Source organism: Nerophis ophidion, linkage group LG04 (genome assembly GCF_033978795.1).
Source record: "Nerophis ophidion isolate RoL-2023_Sa linkage group LG04, RoL_Noph_v1.0, whole genome shotgun sequence".
NCBI lineage: Eukaryota > Metazoa > Chordata > Actinopteri > Syngnathiformes > Syngnathidae > Nerophis > Nerophis ophidion.
In genome coordinates this window covers 55,108,829-55,123,539 of record NC_084614.1, presented here as the reverse complement: position 1 = coordinate 55,123,539, position 14,711 = coordinate 55,108,829, and the positions used below count along the sequence as shown (strand labels likewise).

General features: G+C 41.7%; 1 protein-coding gene across 3 annotated transcripts; it reads right to left on the bottom strand.

Moving 5' to 3' along the window:
• Window positions 1–3,919: 3,919 nt before the first annotated feature.
• On the bottom strand, window positions 3,920–14,603 carry si:dkey-71d15.2 (SH3 domain-containing kinase-binding protein 1). 3 transcript variants are annotated; one of them, XM_061898432.1, is made up of 6 exons: window positions 14,435–14,603; window positions 13,896–13,960; window positions 4,569–4,679; window positions 4,236–4,468; window positions 4,109–4,172; window positions 3,920–4,036 (listed from the first exon to the last, which is right to left on the bottom strand). In XM_061898432.1, exons 2-6 carry the CDS (start codon window positions 13,923–13,925, stop codon window positions 3,998–4,000), a joined length of 477 nt encoding a protein of 158 aa, XP_061754416.1. In that variant the 5' UTR covers window positions 13,926–13,960; window positions 14,435–14,603; the 3' UTR covers window positions 3,920–3,997. The 3 variants fall into 3 exon arrangements, with proteins under 3 accessions (XP_061754416.1, XP_061754418.1, XP_061754417.1); XM_061898434.1 differs by lacking the exon at window positions 13,896–13,960 and having other exon boundaries at window positions 14,435–14,601; XM_061898433.1 differs by lacking the exon at window positions 13,896–13,960 and having other exon boundaries at window positions 4,569–4,676; window positions 14,435–14,600.
• Between the last annotated feature and the right edge of the window lie 108 nt (window positions 14,604–14,711).

The following is a 14,711-nucleotide window of genomic DNA, read 5'->3' as shown; positions in this document are numbered from 1 at the left end:
GATGATTTCCCCTCGGAGCAAGGATTCGATGTCTGGAGTCTTTGGCGCAATCAAGCCTTCTCCTCTGCCTGGAACGGCCGTTGACGGACCCGCCAGCTTTAAGGGAGACGAGCGAGCCGGAGATGTAAGTAAATATATGTATATATGTATTGTATACCGCATGTTTTTTTTCTTGTAAAATGAGAATCATTTGACTCACCGGACTGCGATTGTGTTAAAACGATCGCGTTAGGATCTTACGGCAAATCCTCTATAAAACAAAATAATGAATACACACAATATTAAATAATTCGAAGGTTTAAACACACCTCGATAATCATCTTCCAACTTTGTAAGACCGTTTAAGCAAAGTTCATCGTCTTTCACTTCGTCGTCATCGGCTGGTAAAAAAAAAAGTATTACAACGTCGTACAAGTGCAATGCTTTTAACGTTTAAATGCTTAAATGGAGTTAAACCAATGTCTAATAACGTGGTAAAGCAGAGGTAATGGTGTGTGTGTGTGTGTGTGTGCGTGTGTGTGTGTGCGTGTGTGTGTGTGTATGTGTGTGTGTGTGTGTGTGTGTGCGTGCGTGCGTGCGTGTGTGCGTGCGTGCGTGTCCTGTTGTTTCAGACGATCGTAAACATTTAAACTGTCAGATGGGAAGTCAGTAAAAACTGAACCCTGCTTTGTCCCCCAAACTGACCTGTTGTTTCAAACGACCGTAAAGACCAGTTGCTACGTGACACTGTGTTCTGCGATAGTTTTTTCCATCTGTTTAAATATGTTTTCGTGAGGTATGGAAGTTGTTTCAGACGATCGTAAACATTTAAACTGTCAGATGGGTGGTCACATGCTGCTCAGATGACATTGCTTTCTTAAAAAACTGAACCCTGCTTTGTTCCCTCGTCAGGTCTTAACGATGTGTGCGTACGAATGTGTGTGTGTGTGTGTGTGTGTGTGTGTGTGTGTGTGTGTGTGTGTGTGTGTGTGTGTGTGTGTGTGTGTGTGTGTGTGTGTGTGTGCGTGTGTGTGTGTGTGTGTGTGTGTGTGTGTGTGTGTGTGTGTGTGTGTGCGTGTGTGCGTGTGTGTGTGTGTGCGTGTGTGCGTGTCCACCAAAAACTTCCCAATCCACGGTAGATAACGATGAAAATATTGAGAAAGGGCTTCCGTCTCTTCTTTCTTTTATCTGAAATAAGCAGATATCACCCATTTCGTATCTGAATACAAATCCAAAAGATCCCTCCATCCCTAACCCTTCCAAGTCCCATTTCTCACGCAAAGACTCGGTCGGCGGCATCTGAATACGATTTAGAAACACTCGACTTTTTTGCGGAGCGTCAATGTAAGTTTTATTATTTTTATAAATCGACACAGGCGTTTCACTAATCATGACCGGATCGAACAAAGTCTTTACGCTAACGTATAAAGCTCCAAATAATGACTAAGCCTTACACCGCCCTTTTGTACCCCTCCTCTGCGTGTGTGTGTGTGTGTGTGTGTCTGTGTGTGTGTGTGTGTGTGTGTGTGTGCGTGTGTGCGTGTGTGTGCGTGTGTGTGCGTGTCCACCAAAAACTTCCCAATCCACGGTAGATAACGATGAAAATATCGAGAAAGGGCTTCCGTCTCTTCTTTCCTCCACCCTCTTCCTGGTTTAACCACTCCCCCCGCAGGTCTTAACTCTGCCCTCTTTCTGTTTAAAACTCCACCCTCTTCCTGGTTTAACCACTCCCACCGCAGGTCTTAACTCCACCCTCTTCCGGGTAAGCCACACCCACTTGACCTTGACATTTGAACCTGACCTTTGACTTTGACCTTTAACCTTGACCCCTCATAAATCACTAACCTTTGAACTTGACCCCTCATAAATCATTGACCTTTGACCTTGAGGGGTCATAAATCATTGATTTATGAGGGGTCATAAATCACTTTTTGACTAAAGGTAGGGACTTAAATTCTCTGACACAAATGCAAAAAAGCAATCCATCCATCCATCCATTTTCTACCGCTTATTCCCTTTCGGGGTCGCGGGGGGCGCTGGCGCCTATCTCAGCTACAATCGGGCGGAAGGCAGGGTACACCCTGGACAAGTCGCCACCTTATCGCAGGGCCAACACAGATAGACAGACAACATTCACACTCACATTCACACACTAGGGCCAATTTAGTGTTGCCAATCAACCTATCCCCAGGTGCATGTCTTTGGAGGTGGGAGGAAGCCGGAGTACCCGGAGGGAACCCACGCATTCACGGGGAGAACATGCAAACTCCACACAGAAAGATCCCGAGCCTGGATTTGAACCCAGGACTGCAGGACCTTCGTATTGTGAGGCAGACGCACTAACCCCTCTGCCACCGTGAATATATGCAAATTCAATACAAATACAAATACAATATCAAGCATATTTATATTCAAATCTCAAAAATATATTTACAAATACACGTCTATTTATACAAATTCTTGATTTATTTCTATGTTCCATTTATGTATTTATACATTTTATTTGTATATATTTTCAAATCTCAAAAATATTTATACAATTACGCGTTTATTTATACAAATTATTTATTTATTATGTATCACATTTGTATTTGTATATTTATTCATATATGCATATGTATTAATATCATATTGCATACCATGAATTGATTAACGTGACACCGACTAAAACAAGTTGAAAAACGTATTTGGGTGTTACCATTTAGTGGTCAATTGTACGGAATATGTACTGAACTGTGCAATCTACTAATAAAAATATCAATCAATCAATACTTGCCAACCCTGACGTATTTTCCGGGAGACTCCCGAAATTCAGCGCCTCTCCCGAAAACCTCCCGGGACAAGAATCTCAGTTTATCCAGGAGAGTTTCAAGGGGAAGGGGTATGTTGCCTGTAAATTTTTGTAGAACAGACTTCTCCATTGAACACGGCGGCCGAACGGATATACTCAGCCATGAAGCACAAAGCGTCCACAGCGCAGCATCGTTCACAACCCAGTATTATGGCCCACCTCGCAAAATGGAGACTCGATGGTGTATCTTATGCTGAGACAAAGATGGCTATGCTGATAGCTGGAAGCAACATCCCGTTCTCATTTGCTGATGTCTACAACAAATCCGTGAAGGATGTTCCCGGATTCGGATATCGCTCGCCAATACGCAAATGGCAGAGCAGAACAAAAGTTACTCAAATAGTGAAAGGTAAGTGTTTTTTTTTTTTTTGTAACCAGCAAGCACAGTACAGTTAGTAGAAAAACTGTGTTTTTATTACTGTATATTTGATAGGTGCCGTTGGAAATGCAACTATTTATTTTATTTGTATATATAATAAAATAAATATATATAGCTAGAATTCACTGAAAGTCAAGTATTTCATATATATATATATATATATATATGAATTAAATAAACCAATCAATCAATGTTTACTTATATAGCCCTAAATCACTAGTGTCTCAAAGGGCTGCACAAACCACAACACAGACCACTACGACATCCTCGGTAGGCCCACATAAGGTATATGAAATACTCGAGTTGGTGAATTATACGCCACCCCTCTTAACCACCCCCCCCCGCCCCAACCACGCCCCCAACCACACCTCCGCCCCACCCAGACCACGCCCCACCCCCCACCTCCCGAAATTGGAAGTCTCAAGGCTGGCAAGTATGCATATTGGTATACATAAGTTGATGTGAGACAATTCTACTTCCATAAGGCGATGATACATTATAATTCTTATACAATACATTCACTGTAACAAACAGTAATTTGTGAGTAGGCCTAAGTGAAAACCTGTTTGACGTTCCTGCTTTATGTGGTTGTTAAGATGTACACTGTTTATATTTTCAATAACTGGTAACATTTGGAGCCTAGGAGGGATCAATATTTTAGTAAATTATAAAATTCAACACCATAAAGACTAAAATGACGCCACAAAAAGTCTTGAGCTGTATCGTGTTTTTGGCAATCTGAAATGAATAGAAGTAATGAAATGATTGTCCTTATCAGGGTGATTTTGTCATTTGGACATGTGCTTCTTCATACGTTGTATCTCCATCTAAAGCAGAGAAAAGAAGGACAAGATCCCATAAACAACCATGAATAAATCCCACAAACAAATACTTTTCACCTGCAGAGTCAGACGAATTCTCTTCTCCTCATCAAGCTCGTTCATCAGTAGTTGAATTTCCTTACTGGCAAACAAGATTATGAGTTGAGCAATATGTGTATTCATATCTTGCAGAGGTATTACTTACTTGTGCTGACTCTTCATCTGTTCAAACTGCTCCCTCAGCTCTCTCAGCTCAGACTGCAGCCGCTCCAGTTTGGGTGCGGATGTGTGTTCTGGTGGACTTCTTCTTCCAGGTGAAGGTTCTGGTTCCATGCCGGGAGAAGTTTGTCTAGCGTGAAGAACAGCCGACAGGGCTTTAGGAAGCAGAGGGGAGAGTGAAGGAGGAGAGAATGCGAGAACATTTCTGGGTTCATCTGCCTGTGAGGAGCAAAATAACATTTTGGAGAAAAAAAACCATTTGTACAAAATTTCTTGTATGTGGTACATGTCATATAATTTGTTTTTTTAATATACTTACAGCTCCATTGTGGCTTTTTTCATCAGATTTTTCTTGCGTCACTGAAGAATTCAACTCTTCACTCTGGTTCACTTTTCTTTCCATCAAAGTATACACACTCTGTAGACCCTGCTTGATTTGAAACACATACTTTTTTATATTTTACTGCTTAAAAGTGTTGTTTAAAATGCATTTTTGGGGGATAAAATCGGTCGAGTTGTGTACTTTATTGTTCATTATTAAACATGTTTATCCATCCATCCATTTATTTTCTTCCCCTTATCTGAGGTCGGGGTACGGGGGCAGCAGCCGAAGCAGAGAAGACCAGACTTCCCTCTACCCAGCTACTTCGTCCTGCTCATCCTGAGGAATTTTGAGGCATTCCTAGGCCAGCTGGGAGATATAGTCTCTCCAACAATGTCCTTGGTTTTCCCTGTGGCCTCCTACTGGTCAGACATGGCCTAAACACCTCCCAAGGGAGGAATTATGACCAGATGCCCGAACCACATGATCTGGCTCCTCTCGATGTGGAGGAGCAACGACTTTAGTTCGAGCTCCTCCCGAATGACAGAGCTTCTCACCCTATCTCTAAGGCGAACCACCACCCCCCGCCAGAGCAAATTAATTTCAGCCTCTTGTACTGGTGATCTTGTCCTTTTGGTTACAACCCAAAGCTCATGACCATAGGTGAGGATAGGAGGATAGATCGACAGCTAAAGTGAGAGCTTTGCCTTTCGGTTCCGCTTTCTCTTCACCACGAGGGATCGATACAGGGTCCGCATGACATCAGACGCCACACCGATAACATCATTCACTTTTCCATCAATCGTGAACAAGACCCCGATGTACTTGAACTACTCCACATGCAACAGGAATTCGTCTCCACCCTTTTCCAGGGGAGAACCATGGTCTCGGACCTGGAAGTGCTGATTTTCATCCCAATCGCTTCACACTCAGCTGCAGACCGATCCAGTTAGAGCTGGAGATCTTGGCCAAATAAAGCAAGCAGAGCCAGACAATACGCAAAATGCGGAGCCCTAATCCTGCAGCCACCAAACAGGATATCTTCAACTCCCTGACTGTGCCCAGAAATTCTGTACATAAAAATTAAAAATTGAATTGGTAACAAAGGGCAGCCTTGCCAGAGTCCAACCCACACTGGAAACGGGTCCCATTTACTGCCGGCAATACGGACCAAGCTCTGACACTCATCGTACACAGGGCTGACCACCACAATCAGGCAGTCCAATGCCCCATACTCTCTGAACACTCCCCACTGGACTTCCCGAGGGACACAGACGAATGCCTTTTCCAAGTCAACAAAACACATGTAGACTGGTTGGGCAAACTCCCATGCACCCTCAAGGACCTTGCTGAGACTATAGAGCTGCTCCACAGTGACACGATCAGAACAAAAGCCACACTGCTCCTCCTGTATCCGAGGTTCGACTATCCGGCATAGCCTCCTCTCCAGTACACCCCGATAGACCTTATCAGGGAGGCTGAGGAGTGTGATCCTGTGAGAGCTGGAACACACCCTTCGGTTCCCCTTCTTAAATAGAGGAATCACCACCCCAGTCTTTCAATCCAGACTCTTGTCAACCAAGATAGCCCTTGAGCATCCAGAACCTTAAGAGACTCTGGGTGGGTCTTATTTACCCTCAGGGCCCTGCCACCCAGGAGATTCTTAACTACCTCGGAGACCTCGGCCCCAGAAATAGGAGAGCCTACCGCACAGTCCCCAGGCACTGCTTCCTCATTGGAAGATGTGTAAATGGGATTGAGGAGTCTTTGAAGTAGTCATTCCACCGACCACAATAAACCCAGTTGAGGTCAGCTCAGGCAGAGGATGGTGGCTCCGGAGACCTTGCGGCCACAACTTTAATGGGCTGCTTCGAAAATAGAGGCACAGAACATGGTACACTCGGACCAGTTGACCAGCACTTCCCTTGTAACATGTTTAAAGTTCTTCCGGAGGTGGGAATTTAAACTCTCTCTTGACAGGAGACTGTGCCAGACATTCCCAGCAGACCCCTACAATGCGTTTGGGCCTGCCAGGTCGGTCCGGCATCCTTCCCCACCATCGTAGCCGACTCACCGCCAGGTGGTGATCGGTTGAAAGCTCTGCCCCTCTCTTCACCCGAATGTTCAAAACATGAGACTGCAATTCCGATAACACATTTTGTACCCCAAATCGGCGGTCCTCTCCAAGGTTTCTCATTGTCCCATTGGGTTGAGTTTTCCCTTGCCCTGATGTGGGATCTGAACCAAAGATGTCGTGTGGCTTGTGCAGCCCTTTAAGACACTTGTGATTTAGGGCTATATAAATAAACATTGATTGATTGATTGATTGATTGACGGACGGACGGACGGACTGATTGATTGATTGATTGATTGATTGATTGATTGATTGATTGATTGATTGATTGATCGATTGATTGATTGATTGAAAATAAAAATATGTATGCATATTTTATTCATATTTATTTTTAGAAACATGTTTTAATCAAGTACGAATACATGTGGAATGAAAATATATACACATATTAAAGATAGGAATATAGATATGAAATTACAAATACAAAACCAGTGAAGTTGGCACGTTGTGTAAATGGCACATAAAAACAGAATACAATGATACAAAATCCTTTCAACTTATATTTAATTGAATGTACCGCAAATACAAGATATTTAATGTTTAAACTGAGACTCTTAATTTTTTTTTTTGCAAATAATAATTAACTTAGAATTTAATGGCAGCAACAAATTGCAAAAAAAAATTGCACAGGGGCATTTTACCACTTTGTTACATGGCCTTTCCTTTTAACAAAACTCAGTAAACGTTTCGTAACCTAGAACACCAATTTTTTAAGCTTTTCTTGTGGAATTCTTTCCCAATTGTGCCTGATGTACAGCTTTAGTTGTTCAACTGTCCGGGGTCTCTATTGTTATATATTACGCTTCAAAATGCGCCACACATTTTCAATGGGAGACAGGTCTGGACTACAGGCAGGCCAGTCTAGTACCCGCACTGTTATACTACGAAGCCACGCTGTTGTAACATGTGCAGAATGTGGCTTGGCATTGTCTAGCTGAAATAAGCAGGGGCATCCATGAAAAAGACGTTGCTTGGATGACAACATATGTTGCTCCAAAACCTGTATGTACCTTTCAGCATTATTGGTGCATTCACAGATGTGTAGGTTACCCATGCCTTGGGCACTAATACACCCCCATACCATCACAGATGCTGGCTTTTGAACGTCTGAATGGTTATTTTCCTCTTTGGTCCGGAGGACACGACATCCACAGGTTCCAAAAACAATTTGAAATGTGAACTCGTCAAACCACTGGACACTTTTCCACTTTTTATCAGTTCATCTTAGATGAGCTCAGGCCCAGCAAAACCACTGGTGTTTCTGGGTGTTGTTGATAAATGGCTTTGCATCGTAGAGATTTAACTTGCACTTACAAATGTAGCGACAAACTGTAGTTACCGAAAGTGGGTTTCTGCAGTGTCCCTGACCCCATGTGGTGATATCATTTACACACTGATGTTGTTTTTGATGCAGTACCGCCTGAGGGATCGAAGGTCACGGCCTTGCCACATACGCGCAGTGACTTCTCCAGATTCTCTGAACCTTTTGATATTACGGACCGTAATAGGTGAAATCCCTAATTTCCTTGCAATAGCTTGTTGAAAAATGTTGTTCTTAAACTGTTCGACAATTTGCTTACGCATTTGTTCACAAAGTGGTGACCCTTGCCCCATCCTTGTTTGTGAATGACTGAGCATTTCATGGCAGGTGCTTTTATACCCAATCATGGCACCCACCTGTTCCCCATTTGCCCGTTCACCTGTGGGATGTTCCGAATAAGTGTTTGATGAACATTCCTCCAATTGCTCAGTCTTTTTTGCCACTTGTGCCAGTTTTTTTTAAAAACATGTTGCAGGCATCAAATTCCAAATGAGCTAATATTTGCAAAAAACACAAAGTTTACCAATTCAAACATTAAGTATCTTGTCTTTGCAGTCTATTCAATTTAATATAGGTTGAAAGGGATTTGAAAATCATTGTATTCAGTTTTTATTTATAATTTACACAACATGCCAACTTCACTGGTTTTTAAATTTGTTGAAATGTAATACAGTATGAAAAGCAAATATTGACTTTTAATCAAAAAAACAAAACAAATGATCAATAAATGAATTTTAACGATACAGGTAATCATTAGACATTTATATACTATATTACGTTTATATTTTATATTAAGTTATGGAGGTATATTGTATGTATATATATATATACATATATATATAAAGATTCACAGCCAGGAGTCTTTTAAAATAGGCCAGAAAACCTTTTTATTCAAAAAGGCATATGATTGCTAGGTGTCATTATGATTTTTAACCTTATCTTTTGGTGTTTATTGAGTATGTTTTCTTTCCTCCACCCTGTTTTAATCCTGCTTATCTTTGAGATGCAGTTTGATCAAAAATGCATTATAAATTATATATATATATATATATATATATATATATACAGTGGGGCAAAAAAGTATTTAGTCAGCCACCGATTGTGCAAGTTATCCCACTTAAAATGATGACAGAGGTTTGTAATTTTTATCATATGTACACTTTAACTGTGAGAGACAGAATGTGAAAAAAAATCCAGGAATTCACATTGTAGGAATTTTAAAGAATTTATTTGTTAATTATGGTGGAAAATAAGTATTTGGTCTAGAACAAAAATTCAACTCAATACTTTGTAATATAACCTTTGTTGGCAATAACAGAGGTCAAACGATTACTATAGGTCTTTACCAGGTTTGCACACACAGTAGCTGGTATTTTGGCCCATTCCTCTAAGCAGATCTTCTCGAGAGCAGTGATGTTTTGAGTATGTGGCCGAGCAACACGGACTTTCAACTCCCTCCACAGATTTTCTATGGGGTTGAGGTCTGGAGATTGGCTAGGCCACTCCAGGACTTTCAAATGCTTTTTACGGAGCCATGCGGTCCTCTCCAAGGTTTCTCATAGTCATCATTGTCACCGACGTCCCACTGGGTGTGGGTTTTCCTTACCCTTATGTGAGCTCTACCGAGGATGTCGTTGTGGTTTGTGCGGCCCTTTGAGAAATTAGTGATTTAGGGCTATATAAATAATCATTGATTAACTCCTTCGTTGCCCGGGCGGTGTGTTTGGGATCATTGTCATGCTGGAAGACCCAGCCACGTTTCATCTTCAAAGCTCTCACTGATGGAAGGAGGTTTTGGCTCAAAATCTCACGATACCTGGCCCCATTCATTCTTTCCTTAACACTGATCAGTCGTCCTGTCCCCTTAGCAGAAAAACAGCCCCAAAGTCAAATCAAATCAAATCAACTTTATTTATATAGCACATTTATGATACTGTCATATACTACACAGCACCAACTCCTGCTGAGGCCTTTAAATATCTACAATATGCATTTGACAGAGTACAAGAACAACTTTGCTATCTTCAACTGGTTTTAAATGCAGGGAAAACAAAGTGTATGTTCTTTACCACATCAAAAACTGTAAGATCAGCACTGTGTGAAAACATTTTAACGAAAAATGGGCAACAAAATATGTTAGTATCTTCTTTTAAATATTTGGGATTTTTAATCAAACACCACTTTTTAGTTTTAAGGAGCACATTCAGTATGTTGTAAAAAAACAAACTTTTACTGGGATTTTATCATAGAAACAAGTCTTGCTTTTCCTTTACTGTGAAACAGAAATTAGTGGAAACAACTTTTTTTTTACCTGTTATTGACTATGGGGATGTGTTGTACATGAATGCTACTGCTGGTTGTCGCCACAAGCTGGATAGTGTGTACCACGGGCCACTGGGATTCATCACCAACTGCGCTCCCCTTACTCACCATTGTGTCTTATACTCAATGGTTAACTGGACATCTTTATGTGCTCGACGCCTCAATCATTGGTATGTTTTCATCTACAAAACCATTCTTTGTATCACTCCATCTTATCTATCTTGTCTTTTAACAAAAAATTAAGGAAGTCACAATCTGGGTTCAATGAATGGGGATGACGAACTGAGGAACAAAGTAAGAACTGAACTGGGCAAGAAAGCATTTAGGTTTTCAGCACCGAAGACTTGGAATAACCTACAATCGAATATTCAACTTCAAACTCTTGTTACATTGAATGAGTTTAAAGCTTCTGTGAAAGGATTGCAGTCTACCTTGTCTGTATGCACATGTTTCATATGAGCAAGTTTTAATGTTGTAAATGTGATGTTTTATGTGTTGTTTACTGTTTTTATTGTAACCTTGCTGCTGCTCTCTTGGCCAGGTCTCCCTTGGAAAAGAGATCTTTGAACTCAATGGGCTTATTACCTGGTTAAAAAAGGCTAAATAAAAATGTAAAATTTACCACAGGGGTAGCCAAAGTGCTGTACAACACAACACAACACAAACAGAACATGAAAAAAAATAAATAAATAAATAAAATAAAATAAATAAAAAATAAAAACAGGTTCACAGCAGGTGTATAATGGGGCGCCATTGCAGGATGGATATCACTCAGTGTTAAAAGCCATGGAATAGAAGTATGTTTTTAAGAGAGATTTAAAAACAGGAAGAGAGGAGGCTTGTCTAACACTCAAGAGGTAGGTCGTTCCAGAGCTTGGGAGCAGTAGCGGCGAATGTTCTGTCACCTCTAAGCTTCAGCCTTGTGTCAGGGACCGTCAGTAGCAGCTGATCGCCTGATCTTAGGGATTGGGTGGGGCAGTAAGGCTGAAGGAGGTCGGAGAGATATGTTGGCACGAGGTTGTTTAGATATTTAAAAAACTGATGATTCTACCCTCATGCTTCACAGTAGGTACGGTGTTCTTGGGATGCAACTCAGTATTCTTTTTCCTCCAAACATGACCAGTTGAGTTTATACCAAAAAGTTATATTTTGGTTTCATCTGACCACATGACATTCTCCCAATCCTCTGCTGTATCATCCATGTGCTCTCTGGCAAACTTCAGACGGGCCTGGCCATCCACTGGCTTAAGCAGGGGGCACGTCTGGCACTGCAGGATTTGACTCCCTGTCGGCGTAGTGTGTTACTGATGGTAACCTTTGTTACTTTGGTCCCAGCTCTCTGCAGGTCATTCACAGGGTCCTCCCGTGTGGTTCTGGGATTTTTGCTCACCGTTCTCATTATCATTTTGACCTCACGGGATGAGTGAGATCTTGCGTGGAGCCCCAGATCGAGGGAGATTATCAGTGGTCTTGTATGTCTTCCATTTTCCTGATAATTGCTCCCACAGTTGATTTTTTCACACCAAGCTGCTTGCCTATTGTAGATTCACTCTTCCCAGTCTGGTGCAGGTCTACAATTCTTTTCCTGGTGTCCTTCGACAGTTCTTTGGTCTTGGCCATAGTGGAGTTTGGAGTCCGACTGTTTGAGGCTGTGGACAGGTGTCTTTTATACAGATAACGAGTTCAAACAGGTTCCATTAATACAGGTAACGAGTGGTGGACAAAAGAGCTTCTTAAAGAAAAAGCTACAGGTCTGTGAGAGCCAGAGATCTTCCTTGTTTGAAGTGACCAAATACTTATTTTCCACCATAATTTACAAATAAATTCTTAAAAATTCCTACAATGTGACCTCCTGGATTTTTTCACATTCTGTCTCTCACAGTTGAAGTGTACCTTTGATGAAAATTACAGACCTCTGTCATCATTTTAAGTGGGAGAACTTGCACAATCGGTGTCTGACTAAATACTTGTTTGCCCCACTGTATGTATATTTATATATTTAATTATAATTATGATACATATCATCATAGGCATCCGTCCGTTAGTAGTGACGATGGGTTGCGCTTGGGGGGAGTTCATTGTTTCTTGAGTCAATGATTCCTCCCACCGTCGAAGCTGGCGCCAATCGGGTGGAACTTAAGACTGCCAGCTTCCGTGTTGTTTCCTCCCTTTTGGGTGGAGGCTGGACTGACCTCTCCGTGGCGCAAGCCTGGGCAGAAAGTATGGCGATCTTGGGTTGCCCAGACATCAAGAACCCCTTCTCGGCAGTGTCGATGTGGCCCAGAGAAAAGCAAGGCAATACATCTGGCATCGGCTTGGCTGCAGGAGCTGCCGGCGAGGGGTCAACGATGACACCCAATCGCCTCAGGAGCTCCACTCCTGATTTTCTCCCGTAGCCTTTCCTTCTCCCAAAGGTACCACAAGTCAGCAGGTGGGGGTGGGGCGGGGGATGACAACTATTTGACCCATAGATGGGGCAGTGGTTGGCGGATGCCAGCACGTGTCCACACACCGGTGAGCCTGCACACCTCGCCTCTAGGGCCCACTGCTGTATCGGGATCCCCTACAGTTTAACCTGGGACCGCGAGATCCCAGTTACCGTGTGTGGCCAAGGGGAGGCACTGTAGGAGTCTTGGTGGTGGAGAGGCTGTGTACCGGCAAGAGGAGGCTTACCCGCTCGGCTCCTCTTTTCACCCCCCGTAAGGAGGGCTAGCCGGTGGCAGTAGCTGAAAGCAGACAGTAGCAGGCAGAAGCAGCATGCAACATGCAAAATGCGCTAACTACTGTACAAGCACTTCTACACAGTGCTACTGCAATGGCGCATCACACACACCCTGTTTTACAAACAGGGTGTGTGTATATTAAATACAGCAAATATAGATATAAAATGACATAATATATATATATAAATATATATATATACACACACACGTACTTATATATACATATGTATATATATACACACACACACACAAATACATACAAATAATTAAACCAAGTTCTAATAATACAGTTAGTCAATCTGTCTTTACAACTAAAACAAAGTAACCAAAACTATAAAAAATATAATTTCAGTTAATTTACTTAGAAAAATATTTAGCGCTAGTTTCTTTTAAAAACATTTATTTTTTTATGTCACAAGTAATGTATTCAGACAAATATAAGACAAGCCCGCTTTGAAATAAAATACCTAAGACAAAAAAAGACTTGTTTCCAATATCAGTAAATATTACTGTTGTGTGTGAGCATGTGTGGCAAGAACAGCTCTGGTTTGCTTGCGAAATCTTTTTGCGCCACCTATTTGTTTGCATTCATAAATTTGTAGATCCAGTATAGTAATATGATTCTTTTTGTAGCCGTTTTGTAAGGAAAAAAAACAGACTATATTTGGGTCAGTATTATATGATAAAATGTATTTTACAAATTAAGACATTGATTAGATTCCTCAGACAGGGTTCCCTGCATTACATATTGGTTAAATTTATCCCACGGACAAAAACAGCTGACATTCTTAAGACATCTGCTTTACGGCGTACAGCAAACTCACCAGACATGGCCACTTTATTAGGTACACCATCTAATGATTTCCATTAGAAGAGGTATCAATGGTCCCTTTACATACAAACAGAAGTCATGATGTGCAGCTTTGATTGACACTGTCTAAAAATGTCAAACCATGATGCCTCGACAGTATAGTTTGTATTATTGTACTGCATGGTACACATAAGACATAGCGTCAGACACTTTGCTGTAGCCTATTATGTCATTACCCACCTGCTCCCAGTGCCACCCACACTGGTTTTAATGTAACTTAGATTTTGGGTTTCACTATGTAAAGCGCTTTGAGTCACAAGAGAAAAGCGCTATATAAATATAATTCACTTCACTTCACTTCATTAATACATCATAAAAATGAAACTTTGGAACAGGTCAGTGTTGCACACTAATCTCCAATGAGATGAAAGCATCTGCTCTTCAGTTTTTCACAGCACTCCAAAGTCCACATACATCAGACAGATGTCACTCATTACTTGACACACTACTCCAGGTTGTTCGTTACTGTACTTAATATAAAAGGGCTCTTACCGTGTTCAGTGAGCCTCCCCAATGAGATACAACAGCATCTGATGTAACTCAACACCGGCCATTGTAGATCGCCGTGGTCTGCACTGTTTTGATGAAGGGTGCAACACTGAGGGCTATGTTTAGCACAGGAGCGCCACTCTGTTCACAAATATCACCAGGCCAGAGTGAAGGGCGTCTCCAATTGAAGGGCAAGTGCTATGCTTTAGGCACGCACCAGTAGTGGGTTACAAAAGAGTATGATTCAAGGAGCTTTCTTGATGACCGCCCTCTTTATTTT

Bases quoted from the DNA above. Each gene is read 5' to 3' on its own strand.
- si:dkey-71d15.2 (XM_061898432.1), bottom strand. From the start codon at position 13,925: ATGGTGTACCTAATAAAGTGGCCATGTCTG. The intron at 4,173-4,235 runs GTAAGTAATACC...CTTGTTTGCCAG, and splicing joins CAGATGAAGAGTCAGCACAA to TAAGGAAATTCAACTACTGA. The intron at 4,037-4,108 runs GTGAAAAGTATT...TCTCTGCTTTAG, and splicing joins GAATTCGTCTGACTCTGCAG to ATGGAGATACAACGTATGAA.